At 38.0% G+C, this 15,170-nt stretch overlaps 1 protein-coding gene across 3 annotated transcripts in view; it reads right to left on the bottom strand.

Moving 5' to 3' along the window:
* Positions 1-15,170, bottom strand: part of CTDSPL (CTD small phosphatase like) — an 84,699-nt gene that overhangs the window by 27,907 nt on the left and 41,622 nt on the right. For 2 of the 3 annotated variants that reach the window (XM_080383020.1, XM_080383021.1), the window contains exons 2-3: positions 8,746-8,900; positions 1,564-1,596 (exon numbers count right to left, since the gene is read on the bottom strand). In XM_080383020.1, the coding sequence (XP_080239146.1) occupies positions 1,564-1,596; positions 8,746-8,900 (188 nt within the window). The remainder of the gene's footprint in view (positions 1-1,563; positions 1,597-8,745; positions 8,901-15,170) is intronic. The other variant, XM_080383022.1, reaches the window with a different exon arrangement.

The following is a 15,170-nucleotide window of genomic DNA, read 5'->3' as shown; positions in this document are numbered from 1 at the left end:
ATTCTTGAATCACTCAATTGCCTACCACTACCCAAATCTAACAGAGCACTGCTTTAACATCGCAAAGACAGTGTTCTAGTAAAGTATCTCAATTTCATGTTTGTACCTGACAAAACTGTACTCATTTGTTGTTTCAAAATTTTGTTTTGTTTTAATTCTGATTAATACCTATGCTCACTTTTAGTCAAAATTTTATTTCAGCTCAGAGCACAGCCAGAACATATTTCATATTCAAATAACTACTAGCAGAGTAACTACAGTTACCAAATGGAATCTGGCAGGTATGTAAAAGGAGAAGTAATTTAGAAATCAGTATTTTCATACATACGAAGTTTTCTATTTGCAGACTTTCATATAAACAAGTTACATGCATGTACATGTGTGTACATATACATCACATGCACGCAAACATATGCATGAGCCATATTAGAATTAACTTCATATTAGAAATAATAGGTAAGCAATAAAGAGTAATTTCTAGCAGTTCTTAAATCCAGGAAAACGTGGTGAAGGAGAGAAGTGATCTGCAGAGTTAGGGTAATCTCCTGACACTACTGCCCCGCAGCACAGCCAGGGTTCTTACAGGAGGTCTTACAGTGCTGGGCTACATGAGAAGGCAAAGATGAAAAAAACGGTATCTTGGGGAATATTTGGGTCTTTAGGGGCTACCAAATATCTCAAGAAAGAGGGCTGTGTCAGTAACTCCACACATCAGCATGGCTATTTCCTGGAAAATTCTGCAATAAAGAAGTATTATAAACAGCACAGGAGCTGAAAAAAAAATATTTCCAGCTTTAAAAAGCCTACGTTCTCATACACACAAAAATAAGTAAAAAAAAGAGCAGCTTTTTAACCAAAAAAATCATGGAATAACTCGGGTTGGAAAAGACCTTTAAGACAGAGTCCAAGTGTAACAACAACAATGAAAAGAAAGACTAAACTCTTCAGCTTGAATAATCTTTTTTCTCCCTATTATTTAGTTTTGAAAAATAATTCAGATGTCAAACAGCATTCCAAGGGAATATCCAGGGAAGATAAGTAGAAACATTAAGGCCCATAAAACCAGCAGCTGACAGGGAAAGCATCACCTCAAACGAGTGCAGTAATGCAGTTATGGTCAGTGTACTCTTTGTGTTCCTAGAGTGGTTTGTTTCAAAAAAATTACGCAGTTTCTAACTCTTCTTTTCAACTAGAATACAGGGAAAAATTAGAGGAAAAGGTTTCTGTAACTGTCTCTCACAGTGATGATGGGTCCCCTTTTGTGACAATTAAAGTAAGTAACTTCAACTTACAGACTACTTCAAGCACTTTCAAAACAATAAAAATTCAGAAATGAATTTAACTGAGATGCAAGACGAAAACCATGTAAAACCCAAACTCTTCTTTTGGTCCCTGTACAACACGTGCAGTTCAATTCATCTCTGAGTATACAATGTTACAGACAGAACATAAAATCCTCTTGTTAACATGCAACACAAAACAGACCTGTTAGACTGCAACATAAGATGAATCAAAGCAAAAGTTATGAAAATTATTAAAAGAAAAAGGGATAAAAATACATACACTTGGTATAGGCATGACCTGCATCTGGTCACCCTGGGGAAAAAGAAAAAAAAAAAAATCACTGTAAGGGTAATGGCTTTTAAAGGGTAGAACAAAGGTCTGAAGCAGTAAATGTAGCACTCAAACATTTTAAACTAAAAGGTCAAAGTGTTCAAGAAACCGGGGTAAAAAAAAATAAATAAAAACAGGATCTTGCATTTTAGTCACTGAAATGATCTGTTAGTATATCAACATTTATGATTTTTAGGAGACTGGACTGGTAAACCCCATGCTATGATTAATAAGAGATGACAATAAGAAAGTACCTGTATTTACTGTAACTTTTTCAGCTTTAAGGTCTACTAATGGGTATATTTGTCTATTTTCACTGCAGCAACAAGAGGCTTAGCCAGACCTCGGTAGCAGGGCAGAAGCCCACTTGAAGTTAAGTTCACTTGAGACAACTGCCTCAGAAAAAAAGGCATTTCCATGCAGGCAACAGCAAAACAGTCTGAGGACATGACGATGATAAACTAACCCAAGGAACCCCACTTTCTTCACCCAGAAAGAGGCAACAGTATCAGTGCTCTTCCCATGGTCTCACTTTTGTATTGTACTCGGAAGAAGGCAAAACAGTCTCTGCCAACTTGACCTTTTCTTCTGATCCTGGGCCCTGACACTGGGAGACAAAGACAGCTTCCAAAGGAGAAAGGCTGGTCACTGGGTCACCAGTTCAAATACTTAAGAGGTTTTGGGAAGCAGGAACTGTATTTTCTAAACCTTCTGATCTGTCAAAAATAAGTATTTGTTTTCTTGTGGGCACAGCACATAAAAAAAAAGGAAGCTGTCCCTTCTCGTACAGATGATGCTTAGGTAGATGATTTCATTCTTTGATGACTTGGACAACACAGGCTCTGTTTACCAGCAGATTGACTATCTACTGAAAGAGCTGTTTTCAATACCAAAACATCCTCTTCCAGCTGAAAAAGTCTAATGCTCACTTGTTTGGGAGTCTAACATGGTGTTGACACATCACTGACAAACAAAAGTCATTTGATACTATTCTCAAAGTCCTCTTTTTTTATTGCTATAACAGCACAATTTTTTACTGAAGTTTGACCAAAATCCAGAGAAGATGATGAAGCAGCTAGAGAGCAGCAACTGCCATGAACTATCAAGAAGTTTGCTTTAGGAAAAAGTACCTGATTTCTATAAAAAGAAAGACATCACAGACCTGGTAAGAATCCAAATTTTCCTCAAGGTAATGGCAAAAAGAAAAGAAATATAATTCAGTACGTTAATGTCCTATTAGTGGAACATCATCCAAAGTTCACAGGCCATTTCAGAAAGGAGTGAATCTGAGTAGGTGCCAGCTGGATTAGCTGGCCTGTGATCAAACTGTTATCAAGGATATGGTTACGCAGGCAGAACACAGACTGTGAACCCATGTTTTGTTTAGTTCTGAAAGGCATTTTTTGGATTGACTGGTAGAGAATTCAACTGGAGCTTCTCTTCTGTCAACAGATGAAAACAATCTATGAGAGGAAGAGGCATATCCACAGTTACGGTACAAGATTATCTTAATTGTGGACACAAATACAGCTGTATCACTTCAGGTTTTCCCACAGGCTTCAAGAGGCACTCACTGCAGTGTAACTTGCTTTCTATTTTGGCAGTCTCCTTGAGAGAGAGCTGCACCCCATGGTATTACTGTTAAACTTGACTTTCATGGGAATCCAGAACCTAAGTTGCTAAAGGACTTGCATTACTACTTCCTTTACTTTTCTTGCAGAATTTCTCAAATCAAAAAACAAGGAAAACAAGCTAATTTCCTAAAAGGAACCCTAAAAGTACCTCTGCAAAAATCAAAATGGTAATGATGACAACTGTAAAAACAAGCAGGAAGATAAATGCAAGAGTCTGCTGGTAAAGCGTAGTGTTCATGAACAGGCAAATACTTTTTAAAAACAAGTGTGCTATGGGAAACTTTAAAAAGTGTTCTGTCTCATTTCCTGATGCCTTGGAACAGGAAGGGAAATAGGTCATAATGGTATCGTTTGAAATAGATGATAGATGACTGCATTTGTTGAAGTTTTTCCATAAGCTCCCGATACTGGTAACAGGACAAAGCGGTTCCTAGAATGCCAAAATTTCCCCACTGTGTCACTAATATAACCCAGGAACTGATTGCTCCAGCCACTGACATCAGGGGGGGTTTTTTATGGCACAATATATACAGATGAAACAATAAATTCTGCCTTTTCCCTTAGCTATGTAATTTTAGTGCAAGACACACAACATTTTCAGTACTGTGTCCATTCATTAATGCTGTCTACAGTCATGTACGGTATCAATGAGCATCAAATGACAGGCTACGCTATTTTGCTTTTTTCAGAACAGTCTGTATTCAAAGATCAGAAGCTGTTTCATTTTAAAGAATAACCCCCTTAGAGAAGAAGCTGATCAAAAGAATAGATTTATCATACTCATTTCTTTAACACAAAGGTTATCTCAGACTGCGGTAAGTTCTTTAGGAACAATAATATAGTTACTATTTGACTCTTTTGTTGACTTGGAATACCAAGCTTTGTCTCTTCATATAGAAGAGTTTTTGGGAGGCAAAGGAGGTCAGAATGAGTTGGCAGAGAGAGAGGAGCCAAACGTAGCTGTGCAGAGGGGTTTTTTGATCTCTAAATAGACCTGTCATACTGCATACTGATGGTGACCAACAGAACCAAACACTAGGAATTTTCTTGCTCTGATCAGCTAAGAGAAAGAGTACTATTACTGACATTAATCTCAATCATCTTCCTCCACACTGCAGGGTAAGACTGCTTTCCACATCTGTTCAGAAAGTCCACAGCCAATAACCTCCCCGTCGAAGAGTCCACGCTCAGGCTGCTTCTACAGGTCTCCTGCATGAAGACAACACAACTTTTGACCTCAAGAATGTGCTCCCTACAAGCCATTTTTCTCGCTTTGGTAAGCCACATTCACATGGTATAGAGAAGATGCTTTTTCCTGCACTGTGTTATAAACAGAGATCCCTGAAGTAGGCACAAGTGCTGGAGACATCACAACACGTCATTGAAACAGCTTTCCAGCATCACCTTGGAGATGACAGCATTATGCTGCAAAAAGCAGTGGGGAGACGGAGACCTAACTTTTGGAGTGGTTAGGATGGGTGAGGTGGAAATTCAAGGACTTGACCTTTCTGGCTTCATTCTTGTCACAGGGAAAGCAGCAGGGGCAGCTGCTGCCCCCAGAATAAACCTTCTTCTAATTCCGTCTTCTTCCCTGTTGAGTGTGGATCAAGACTTTCTCCTCTAATCCAGCAAGTATAAAACCCCCTTTCCTCATGAATGCTTCTCTTAATGAACATGAGCCATCCGCACGATTTGGATCTAACTGTGAAACACAAGTAAAGATGACTCTAGTGGAAGTGGGTTGTAAGTGAAATGGCAAGCTGCCGGCAGACTTGTCAGAGCTCCCTCACCCACCATGACTGAAAGCAAAAGGAAGAAAGAACTAGTATACATCTAGCTTTTCTCACCTTTCTCTATCTGGATCCCTCCTTGAAGTCTGCAGATGAAATCTGTATCTGCAAACACTTCAAAACTCAGGTAGCAAACTTACCCAGAAAACACACCCCTTACACCCAGAAGCATGCCCAGAAAATAGACAACTTGAGTCAAGTTGCTAATTGAAGAACAGAAATGGAGATTTGAATTTACTCAGAAGAAAACAAAAGACGCTTCCCTCTTCCAACACTCCATCCCCTAAAAAAAGCAACTGGCTGAAAGGTGTTGGTGAGCTGCCTGCTGCTGAGGAGGCAGGAAAAAATTAGCAAGGATTCCGTGAGGCTGAACACTGTGTGCTCCCAATGACACATCTGGCTCGGCATCCAAGCTGCAGAGAGGCTGATATACCCACTGTAATAGATATTATGTCTTAGAATACATCTTAATGCTGCACTAAAAAGCTGTTGCATTTTAAGAAAACCAAATATACAATAGTTTCAGTAAATACAAGTTATTATTGGAAAATGCTGTATTGAAACTTTAGAGACAGAACAGACCATTCATTACCAGTATTAGAGTCACACTTGGACAAGCAGCTGCTCTGTGAGTAAAAGGTTTTTAAAATTAACTCAATACTTTAAAGAAGTTTTTGGGCTTTTTTTCCTCCTAATGGAATAGAAGTCAGTGCTGAAAAACCCTGTTTATTCGAAATCATGCTTGGTTTGGTGTTTCTTCCAATCCTATGAAGAGGTGACATGACACTTGACTTGCCAAGCATAACCAAGTCACATCGTTTGGTAAAATTTTAAATGAAGCACTAATTTCATTTTTTCTAATACAGCAAAATAATAATAATAATAATAAAATGAAAATCACACAATGCAATTACTCTGAACAAAATTTCAGAACTGTTTTCAATTACTTTATAAAATACTCTTCCCTGCTTTCACTCCTTTTCAACAGGTTAGCATTTTAAAAAATCAAGATTCCTAATGAGAAGTTAGCTTGTCACACCAACTTCAAAGAATATGCCAGAAGCAATATAAAACAAACAGTGAATTCCTGTGAAGCCAGCAGAAGCTTTCTCTGTTCCTTTCCTTCCTCTGAAGTCTTTATCACCAGTTTTCATGTAACAACACTACTAACCAGTAAAGACAGAAGGAAAGCACATCCAAGCCATTTTATACTAGTTTCTAATGGTAACTATTTAAAATGATAGGACAATTTTTATTTTTCCAGTTTTGAAGGGAAGAGTCACAATACATGACCTGATTGGGTCTTAGTCAGAGGTCACCTGTGATGTGATAAATAATTAATAAAACACACAAAAGAGATAGCAGATATAAGTAAGCGACCATTTCAACAGCAGCTCAACAGAATTTAAAGTATTCTAACCTGGCAGGCAGAATAATGCAAAAAGAGCTTTAATTAAATAGTAGAGAAGTTTAAGCAGTATGTTGTCAGGCTTTCTTTTCTTTCCTTGAACAGGTAATTTTCTCATTCTTGGACATTTAATTTCAACAATTTTGATGTAGAGGCCCACTCCACACCCCAATGAACTTATCACTTCTGATCTAGACAAGATGCTCAGTGTAACTCGATCAAATTCAACCAGCCTGCATTTTTCTAAACCACAGCTCTCCTGGTAAAAAGCACTAGCTTGACAGTGTAACAGTATTTAAATATATCTAAATCTTCAATGCTGTTTTTCTTTCTTTAAAAGAATTTCCTACTTACACTAACCATGTTAGCACTCAAAATAAAAACAGCATATAAAACCACATACAAAGCTTATTAGTCTTTAATACTGCATTTAAAATAGAAATGTCACAGACTTATTTGCACTCACTTAAGAACTACCCAAAAGTTTAGCTATACTTCATTTCTTCTATGAAGATCTGTATGCATCTGAGTGCCTTTCATTCTATTTGAAGAAAATATTTATTTTTTATTTTTATCATTTTAACTTTATTATTTATTTTTAACATATTCCTTGAACTTCTTTACTCTATTGAGCTGCAGTCTGATAATCCTATGAATTCTGTGATCTGTGTCTTGGGCTCCTGTACAACTATTGAACAACTTTAAAACTGCTCGCTAAGGCAGCACAGAGTGAGGATGGAAACTTGTGTGAACACACATGCTATCACTTGCTCAAGGCATAAGATACATCTGGAAAGTAATTAAGTGTTTTAAAAATGCAATCTGAAAACTACCGACTCCAGACCATTTTAACTCACATTTTTCTACAGAAAAAACCAAAACTCTTCTTTATGTTTTTCTCTCAGTTGTAGTTTTGCTAGTAGCCTCACTTCTGCCTCATTCCTATTCCCTAGCATAGTGGAAAGGGAAATTTTACTAGTTTCCCATTCCTTTTGTTTCTCAGGTGAATGTGCGCACACATGCTACCCACTATTCTGCTTTCCCTTCAGCACATCCAGGCTACATTTCTTTCATTTCAGTGAAAATGTACCTTGGCTAGCAAAAGCCTAAAAATACACATACAATTCCTTCCCTTGGCAGAGGAATATTCAGTGCGCTTCTGTGTGAGCAGTGTCAGCATGAACTGCTGCACTTCAACCTTCACCTTTACATGTATTTTTAGTATCCATCATTTAAATTTGCTTTCCTTTCCTCTCTCCCATCAAACAGTTCCTCTGCTCTTTCTCCTGAGCTTTTCAAAATTCAAACATAACCAGCAAAATTCAAAACAAAATAAAATGGACTGGAGAAGGCAGGTAAGAAATCAGCTGCACCAAATATGAAAAATTAGCGTGAAGAGCAGAAGGGTAAAAAGACAGAAACATCTCAATTTCTGCTATTACTCCCCATCATGGATACACCTATATCTGCAATCTCTTGAAGTCTGGGATAAGTGCTAGGGGAATGGTGTTTCAGTTAAGAGTACAGCACTAGTGGAGTTTTGAGAGTGCTGAAAAACAACATGGTATGGAAAAATGGTTGCTGTATTGAACGGAAATTCTTCAGTTGATAACACAAACACTCTCAGTGTTATCAGATTTAAAAAGAACAGTCATGGTTTTATGAATATGACAAGGCAATATAATTACTAGAACTCCAGGAAAGTAACATGCTGCTCTGGCGTACAATGCTTTGAAGTGCTAAAAGGTATTATCAATTTGACTTACTAGGTAAACAAAACTTAATAGCTTGGAAAAATGGCCAAAAGCCAGTACCACTGGAGTTGGTGTGCATTAAACATAGGTGAACTGGTTAGAAAAAAGGTCCTAACAATTATTGTTCTCCCCATTTTCAAACTGTTTTCACGTCACTGAAAACTCTTTCAACTGGCATTGAAGAGGTTCCACTATGCTCCAGTGGACACATTTTAACCTTCCTGTAGTTGGGACCAAAGCTAGAGACAACTCAGCAAGCATCTGAAGATTTATGAGAAGTCCACATTTTTTTAGTGTCTTACTCTTACTTTAGATGTCATTTGCTTTTTAAAATGTATAGTGCCAATACCCTTCATGGACCAGTTGGTTTTGAATTGCAGCTGAGTAGGTAGTATTACCAATTCACCATCAAAACAGTAATTTTTTCCCTAACTCATAACGTGTTCCCCATGAGGGAAATCTATTAAGACAAACCTTCAGAAGTGCAGAGTTAAACCTTCATTACAGAAGACCCATATGACAGCAAAATTAGATAAAAATCTGACCTTCTGAAGTCCTCCATTCTCCTCCACCAAAGGAGGAAGAGCACTGGTGCTATTGGTAGATGGTGGTTCGACATTGTAGTCACGAAAGCAGCAGAATAAGGTGCTAAAGATACTTCGACTCCTCTGCTTCTTCAAGCTGATATTACATTGGGACACTAGGGGAGGAAAAAAAACAAACAGAAAAATAAATTCATGTAGTACAGACCAAGTTTTCCAGACCACAATGACTGAATTTAAGACGCATGGTTATAACCTCATAAGTCCTTCTCAAGTCTTAGGATAACCTCGAAGAGGTTCTCCATCCCATTGAGATCCCCTTCCTTCCGTATCGACACATTTTTTCATTGTCAAACTCGCATGGTGACATTAACCTATTATAGCCAACCGACATATCAGCACAACAAAGATCTTGCCACACTAAGAGAATACATTTGAGAGTTTTCCTAGAAATATCCAAAGTAGTAATTACTGTAAATTACATGAAATAACTTGCTGCTAGAATATGTCTCTGGACTGAGGAAGCAAACAGGACTGAGTAAGCAAACAGAAGAAACGCAATGAATGCCTACTGAGGCCCAGGCATATTTTCTAGCTAAATTAACGATCACATGTGCAACATTTAAACTCCTGCTAGGGTCAGAAAAAGATCTGAGATGTTTCTGAGTTTCATCTGTTACTGTTTGGCAGCGTTGCTGGAAGACAAAAGACATGACAGAGGCAGCACTGTGAGCTGCAACACTGCCTGCAGAATAAATCTGGAGAGCGTGTTACTCAACAAGCAGAAGTCCTGGCCTTTCTTTTCAATTTGCTTATTGGTCTATCAGGATTAAAAAAAACCCCCAAACTGGTAAAACATTACATACAGTTCAATGAAAGCAAGTATAGGATTTTTGAAGACTAAAACCTGTAAATAGAAGCAACAGTTTGGAGAAGAGAAATGCACATAAGGCATCTAGTGATTTCTTTAAGATTCAAACTCCTGAATGTTAGGATCTTGAACACACGTTAAAATAAAATAGAAAATAAAATAATTGAGTAAAAAAATTAAAATACAAATAAAAAGAGTTGGAAAAGAGTTTTAAGAGTATTTTAAGTAATACTCAATTTGATCACCAAATAGTTTAATGACCTATTGTTAGCTATAAGTATTTGTTTATTTGTTTCCTATGTCAGAGTGCAATACCCAACAGATTTAGCACCTTCCAGGGCAGGGACAGCAGGTGCATCCTCTTCATCTTACGCCTTTCACGCAGCCCTTTTTCTTTGATGTTTATCTACACCACTGCAACACACAGAACTGTATGCTATCCATCCTTAACTTGTTATCATCACGTTGTAACACAATGAGACACAGCCGGGGCATGTGCATCTTGTAAATAACTACTTTACCGCAACTGTGACCATGAATACTGTGCAAACCGAAACACCACGCACCCCTGCCAGAGCCAGGCACTCCCTTCAGCTGTACCGCCTTACCTCACCCAGCACCAACCCACCCCTCCGTTCAGCAGAGTACCACCTTAGACTACAGAGATTAATGGCTTCCTTTTCAGAGTCAACAAATGATTTCATTTAACATACATGGAAACAAGCCCGAACAAGTTACTTTTTATTCTTTTTTCATAGCTATGCAGCAACACACCTTGAAGTAGCAAACTTTAGAAGGTGGATTCCACTGAGGAAAAAAAAAAAAAAAGGATGCTGTGGAAGTTGTAGCACCAAACAGATTAATAGCCATTCATGCGCTACACAGTTTATTTACTTGCTGCATTAGAAGGAACAAAACATTCTCCCCATCCCAAAGTTTGAGGGTAAGTGAAATTCTTCGCAAATTCCATTACACACATCAATATATAATTCCCCTTCTTTCCTCCTCTCTCAGATTGTTAGGGAACTGCCACATGTATCTACCTTCCTCCTGATACTACAAATATATCAAGTGCAATCAAGGCAACTGGCAAGAGAAATACAAATAATACAATTATTACTATATGAAGAAAATATCAGTGAAAGAAGAGTTGTGTAGGAAATGGAACAAATCTCCCCTGGAAGCCTTAAGAGATACCATTGTCCTCTGAAGTCAGAAGGTGTGCAGGTACATGTATGTGCTTTGACAAGAAAGCCTCATGGTGCAGATTTTGAGTGAACTTTCAAGCACTCTCTGAAAGTACAAACAAAATCTTCTGATTTTGTAGAGTCAGCATAAGCTAGACATCTACACCTTCTCCTCTCAAAGCACTTGCAAGGTGTCCAATGGGTCTAACAGTAATTTTTTGTTCTCTATACAGTACATATTTCCCACAATATTTTCCTGCCTTAAGGGAGTAAGCAATGCTTAGGTTTAGTTATTAATTGCTACTAAGAGGCAAATGTACTGGTATCAAAAACTGAATCGTTTTTTTAAACTTTCACCATTTAAAGTGCTCAGACAACAGAATAAAGTTGGAACTGTGTACAGATTTGCGCGTTGTGTGTTTAAGGAAGCGATTTATTTCTTTGAAGACACTTGCAAACTGAAACCAATCTAAATGTTGCTTTTCAATACTCCAGTTAAACAGAAAATATGCAAAACTCTGGCCACTGATGGTCCAAGCCACAGTAAAAAAAGACTCACTCTCAAAATGTCACATTATTTGCAACAGATCTGCAGAAACGTGTTTAGAAATTCCCACAGGATGCCTGCGCAGCTATGAAGGACTTTCTCAAAACAGCACTCAAGAAAACTGGTATGGCAAGCACAAGCAAGTTTATTGCAATGTCATCCAGGCAAGGAGAACTCCTTTCTGACCTTAGACACTGAAATACGCTGAAATTAGAATGGGAAGCACAATGCTGTGTGTGCTGTTCCCTACAGCTAGTGCCACAGAAACCTTCCTAATAATTTGGTTTTTTTCTTCAGCCTCTACTTAAAAATATGACAGCAAATAATTACATTTGACTGCTTAAAATAGCAATGCTCTTAAAACAGCATTTATTACAAGCTTTTATTTTTCCTGAGCTAAATAATTCTATGGCTAGTCTAAATAACCATTCAAAAATCTCAGACAAAAGCTACTGATTTGTTCAAATCTTTTAAGAACACTTGTTTTCCTTGATCAAATTATACATTTGCAATCTGGCCACTCACTTTCACTTTGTGAAATATTTGTTGGAGGAAAAATAATGTTGGTTTTCATCTTGGCAGTTTTGCCATTCGTAATACAGCACTGTTTCAAATAGGTCTTTTCATGAGTTTGAATGTTATTTTAAAGAGATCCATTTTTAAAAATAATACATTCTAGAGGCTTTACTGTGACTTATTGAACTACAATTTTGGATGCAGTAAGGAACAGAAGTTTTCAAGCGGTTTTATATGCCGTGCTTAATTAATAAACAGGCACATGTATTGCATATGTAGAAAAGATCTGCACCATGTCTCATTTTTAGCAATTATGACAGTGTTGTGCATCACAGAAAATACTTTCTCCTTCCCTAGTTACACTGGACTACATGCAATATGGTGCTGCTGTTTGCTAGATTTGCTTTTCTTGAAGCAGTGACAAATATAACATTTGTAACTCTGAAGGTGCAAAGAAACATTAATATTGAACCACTACCATAAATTTAGGTATTCTGGATGCCAGCAATTTTTAAAGAGAGAAAAAAAACAACTCCAGAGGACAAAAGCTGATGTTCCTTAAAAGCTTATCCGTAAACCCAGTTAGTAATGACACTGGAATGGTAAGCTGAATTATGTCAACTCCAACCCTGAGCAGCACCCGGCCTATGGAATTTTGGAGCACTTTCTTTTTTTCCTCTCCATCTTTCAGGAGTTACAACCTCTCTTTCCGGAACTGATTTCCTGTAACATCCATAGAAGCACTACACTCACTACCCCTATCAGCACTGAAAGCCGAAGACAACTTTAACTGACCTTTTACATCTTCAACACTGCATACCAAACATGTAAAACACCACATACCAAAAAAGCCCAGGCAAAACAACTTCACAATACAAAAACATGTTATCCCTGAAAACAGAGAAGACTGTAACCTGCAGATACCTACAGAAGAGCTCAAGAAAAGGAACAACGTAAGACTGAGGCGATGCTTTCCCTTACCACCCCCCCAGGTGCACTCTAACCACAGTTTAAGGACCAACTTACCCAAAGGCATCAACTGCGTATGGAACAGCCCTCAACAAATTCCTCTCTCATGACTTTGTCCCGTCCCATTTTGAGCCTACGTCAACTTTTAGTGCCAAAAGCACTCTGTGACAAGAAGGCCCACAGCTCAGCCAACAGTTTAGCTGTTTCGTAATTCCAAACCTCTCCTTGTTTCTTATCTTTGTACCGATTCATATTTTTGAGCAAGAGGAGAGGGACTAGAACCACACACAATATCCGGGATGGAAGGACAGCACCATGAATTTATACACCCACACAACACTTTGTTCTCTGTTCTCTTGCTTTTCTAGTAATTCCTAATATCTTACTTGAGTTTTACAAGTGAGGACTGCACTAATGTGATTTTTCAGAAGATCTTATTGTAACACCAAGATATCTTTATTAGTAGTTATTTCAGGCATCACTGCAAATTTAAGTCAAGAGTTTTTATCTCTTCCCATGCAGAATTTTTCACATCTATCTACACTTAATTTCATCTGCTATTTTAGAGTCCAGTCATTCAAAATCATGTCACCTTCCTGTAACTCTTCAGTTTTAAATCTATATACAGATGCACATATATGCATACATATTTGCACACAAACAAATACACACTCCTTTCCCTTACAAATTTTGTCAGTTTATTTCCTTATTCCCTTTTCCATATGGTTTAATGCTACACTGAAGAGCAGACTGCTCAGATCTCTGTGTAACTTCTTCCCCAGGAATCTCACAGAGGTTTGCAAGAGCCTTCAGCCAAGCACTTTGTCAAATTAGCTGGATTTGTAGATTATTGCAGACAGGGTCAGAAACAGGAGCACAGCTCTTCCTGTCTAGAAGCAAAGTCCTTCTGGCACAGATATTCCCTGATTTGAAAGTGCAAGGTCTCACCTATAATTTCCAGATCCTATTTCTAACAACAAGCCTCACTGCTCATAACCTGTGTGCTACCCGCTGCTTGCGGGTAAGTTAATTCTTGAATTGCCTACAAGTTTATGGAATCCAACGACGGTCCACAGAAATGTGCTTACTGAGGTCTTCTGGCAAGTCTTAACAAACCCACGGCATTACTAAGCCTGGGGAGGGCTTCAAGGAAAGATAAAGGCAAGTTTTAAAATAAATTACTATAATCATATAAGCTTAAAGGGAAGATATGCACCCATACTGGGTGGTTGTGTTATACAAAGAGAAGAGGAAGCAAAAGACAACACAACAAATTCCATGTATTACAGAAAAATATTATAATAGAATTTAATACAAGAGCATGCTAACAGAAGTAATCTAACAGCATCCTCCCAAACCATCCTTTGGAGGCAGAGGGTTGCACTGCTTTTCTCCCACCCAGGACACTTTCAACAACAGCAGAAGTTAAACAGTGAAGAAAAAGCTTCTCTCTCGCACTGTCCTCTAAAAGGTATAGTTCAGGGATTCTCCCATCAAGTTTTGCTGTAGTTGTGTGAAATTAAAAAAAAAGGTTGTCATGCTGCCCTTGTACAATGAACTCCTTGCTGCTGCAGGAAGCCACAGTGGGCTGACAGAAGCACTCCTAATCCAGCCCATCCTGCTGCAGTGCATGACTGAGCTAATTACCACTGATTTTTTTTTCCTAATTAAATGAATGCAATAGCCAGTTCTCCCAAATAATATGAACTGGGTAATGAAGAGACTTTCCATGCACTTACAGATGAACTTGCTAAATGCAATAAAAAGAACATCTGTGTATCGTGAGCTCTCAGCTAACAAGTTTGTTTATAATACAAAATGGAAATATACAAGCCAGAATAAAGTGGTATTAAACAAAGCCTTTCTTCAAAAGGAAGCCGTTTTGCAATGTATACATGATTAGAGATGCATAATTTGTCCATCTTAAGAGGCTGCATCTGATCTTATTAGAAAAACAGAATTTTATATCCTACATGATTCAAGCTAGAAACAGTCAAGTGGCAGAAAACCACTAACTTTGCTTATACAGCTCCTGGTTTTGTCACGTATTGTCCAGGATAGAAAGTATTTTACAACACTTGGCACTGAATCTGTAAGCAATGCCCACACAGCTTTGGTTTTAAATGCCATTTGCAGTTTGTAATTGAAAAGTTTAATCTTCCATGTAAGCTTTGCAGAAAATACAGCAATACCAGCACTGTCACATACCTGAAACAACCACCCGCAACTGGTTTAACTTTCAAACATGTATAACCCAAGCAAATCGCTCTGTTTATTATTCTGCATGATATAACCCTGAATTATCTTAATTTCAATTGAAGCTGGCAACCTTCCTCCC

Source organism: Falco punctatus (genome assembly GCF_963210335.1).
Source record: "Falco punctatus genome assembly, chromosome: 4".
Lineage (NCBI taxonomy): Eukaryota > Metazoa > Chordata > Aves > Falconiformes > Falconidae > Falco > Falco punctatus.
Note: the sequence above shows the minus strand (reverse complement) of the source record. Positions and strands in the feature narration are given on the sequence as shown.